The sequence below is a fragment of the Acanthisitta chloris genome, unplaced genomic scaffold (assembly GCF_000695815.1).
Source record: "Acanthisitta chloris isolate BGI_N310 unplaced genomic scaffold, ASM69581v1 scaffold20900, whole genome shotgun sequence".
NCBI lineage: Eukaryota > Metazoa > Chordata > Aves > Passeriformes > Acanthisittidae > Acanthisitta > Acanthisitta chloris.
The window spans coordinates 36,844-39,689 of NW_008652464.1; the positions used below are offsets into that span (position 1 = coordinate 36,844).

General features: G+C 44.2%; 1 protein-coding gene across 1 annotated transcript in view; it reads left to right on the forward strand.

Moving 5' to 3' along the window:
- Positions 1-287: 287 nt before the first annotated feature.
- Positions 288-2,846, forward strand: part of NECAB2 (N-terminal EF-hand calcium binding protein 2) — a gene marked incomplete at its 5' end in the record, with an annotated part of 38,788 nt that continues 36,229 nt past the window's right edge. The window contains one exon of the mRNA XM_009077451.1: positions 288-396. Coding sequence (XP_009075699.1) covers positions 288-396 — 109 coding nt within the window. The remainder of the gene's footprint in view (positions 397-2,846) is intronic.

Genomic DNA, 2,846 nt, shown 5'->3' on the forward strand with positions numbered 1-2,846 from the left:
GTTTCCCAGTTTTTCCTCTTTAGATTTGAGTCATACTTTGGGTTAATAGTCCAATTAGTTGCCAATGGCTAGTGCATCCATAGCCAGGAGCATCTTCACTTGGCCCTGCCAGAGCTGTCAGGTCCCACCCTGAGGCCAGTGAGCTCTGCATTGTTTGAGGACCAGTTCTGCAGAAGCATTTGGAGATAATTTTGGTCTAAATCTTTAAATCTGAGCAGAACTCTTGATTTTCAGTCATGTCCCTCATTTTCCATGTTCCCTAATGGCACCTGTGTTGTTGTTTGCAGATGATGGAAAGCTGTCTCTGGAGGAGTTCCAGGCCTTTTTTTCTGATGGGACACTCAACGAAGAAGAACTCGAGAAGCTCTTTCATACCATTGACTCAGACAACACTAAGTAAGTTCCCTGTGCATTTCACAGATTACCATATTAGTGGGCAGCAGCAGTGATTCTCAGACCTGAGCTCTGCACAGGCTGCATGGCTTCGCAAAACTTTGCAAAATATGCATTTCTGCCTGGTTTGTGTCTCATCATGACAGCCACGATTTCTTTTCTCCTGGTGGGGTTTTTTCAGGCAATTTTCTTTAGTGCAACCTGATCTTTACAGCATCTGTAGTTATGCCTAATTTTACCCATGGGGGCATTTAAATGTCTCTTTAACTTTTTCACTTTATCTAAAAGCTTTGCTGTGCTTTAAAAGGCAACAGTTTGAATCTTTGTAAGCATAGTCCTATCCATCTAATTTCTTATCTGTGGTCTTGTCTCTTTGTGATGTCTCTGCATCCCCTGCACATGGACCATCTCTGCTTAATCTCCCACCCAAAATATCCCCTGGAAAGCAGTGATTGCTCTAGCACTTAATAGAAATGAGCCCATTTCTCATCAAGGTGAGGCTCAGACCAAGCTCTGTAGCCACTGTTGTGGATGCTTTGCCTCTGCTCTGGTCCCTGCAGCCTGAGGTGATTATTCTGCCTGCACAAGGCAGTGAGGGGATGGACCTAGGAGCAAAACTGCACTGTTTGCATCAAAGCTACAGCAGCAGCAGAGAAAAATGATGGCAGAGGAAGGCTCTAGGTGTGCTTTAGTTTGCCATTACATCAAAGTTGAAGTTAAATATAGCACCTGACTGCTCTCACTGAGAATCAAGCTTTTGCAGGCTGTGCTGAGCTATCAAACTAAGGTGACAGACTGGTTAGCAGCTGATGTTTCCTTCCCATCTGCCTTTGCCAGCTCTCTTTGTGCACCCTCTGCCTGCCTTTGCCTTTGTTGGGGTCTGAGGTGTTTGTGAGCCCCTTGAAAGTGTCTGGTGCTGGCAGAGTCTGGGATCAGCATGAAGCCACAGGGCCCAGTGGGAGCTCCTCTGCCAGCAGGTAATGGTGGCACTGGGCACCAGCACAAAGGACACAACCCACTGCTGGGTTTTCTTTTTCCAAGAGGAATCTGTCTACAAAAGCCTGAGTGGTTTTGGCTGTTTGAAAATGCAAATGAAAAGCAGCTCAAAATCACATCTCTCCAATGTGTTTGCTTCCCAAAGTTTATTCCAAGATCAGAAATACCAAAGACCAGCTTGATATTTACTGTCCTCTGAACCAAAGAAGCTTCAGTGATCGTGCTACTAAAACTAGCTAGGAATGATCCATCCCTGCTAATGTCTCCTCTTCAATAAGCACTAGGTGCTGCCTCATGCTTTGTCAGTCCATTTATTGAGCTCCAGATTATGCTCCCAGGTGGGATCTCAGTAGACTCTGGGATTTGGGTGCTCACCTGTTCTGAAATAATTTGTAGAATTGCCTGAGCTTCTCAACTGCCACCTGGCCTTTGAAAGGATGCAGACAGTTGATGTATAATCCAGGGCTCATGGGGATTAGGGTGGGGATGTTTCTTCTGGCCTTCTTGAAATGGGAAGTTGGATTGCAGTCCATTTTTGTGGGAATCTGCAGCTTGCTCCAGGCCTTAGTAAGGGTTGTCTTCTAAACTGGACAGAAAGAAAATGTGCCATTTCTAAATGTCATGCAACAGTGTTGTTGGCAGCGAGTCTTGCTGAGCAGTTCCCAAGCGTGACAAGAGCCCCACAATTCAGTAATATTTTTCTTTAGCCAAACAAGCTTCATACAGTCATCAATACCTGTTAGGGACTGATACTTGCGGAGAGCAGCATAGCATCTGCTGTTCTTGGCTGGAAGGAAAAGCAATGAGTTGGTCACCCTTCCAAGTTAAATCCTTGCATGAATTGGCACTTGCTTATTGATTTAGGAAACATAGACACCTACAGCAAATGTATCAAGTTGGAAAAGGAAACTATTCCTTGGTTTTTATCTGCAAGAGCTCTCACGGTCTTCAGAAAACCTGTTTCAGAGCTGGGCTTTGTTCTGCAAAAGTGTTTTTCCACTATGACATGAGTAGTTTGCTTGACTGCAGTCTTGCATCCAGTACAGTCTTTCAAGTCATGTGTGTGCTCTTCACCTTGCTCTGTCTTTTGTGCTCCACACAGTAAATCATCAGGTCTGTGGAAGCATGGGCAGGAGGGATGCTGCCTCCAGCATGCCCAGGCACTGGGGTTGCAATTTAAGTGCTGCTGCCTCCAAGTAAGAGGAGTGGAGTGGAGCTTTCATTTTTCCAGTTTACAGTGGAACATAGGAACAATATTAATTCCATCTTTCCCAAAGGCTGTTTGAATGACAGTTATTTGATAGAAGTTTATTTATTTTTAAAGCTGTTTTTTGATGCTCTGTTTTGTCTCTCTGTTTTTCTCATATTGGCCATCATGTTTGTTTAGTGTGCAAAACAAAGTTTGCTATTGAGATTACATTACAGACAGAGTAGAAAATGAAGAAAATTATGTTCCT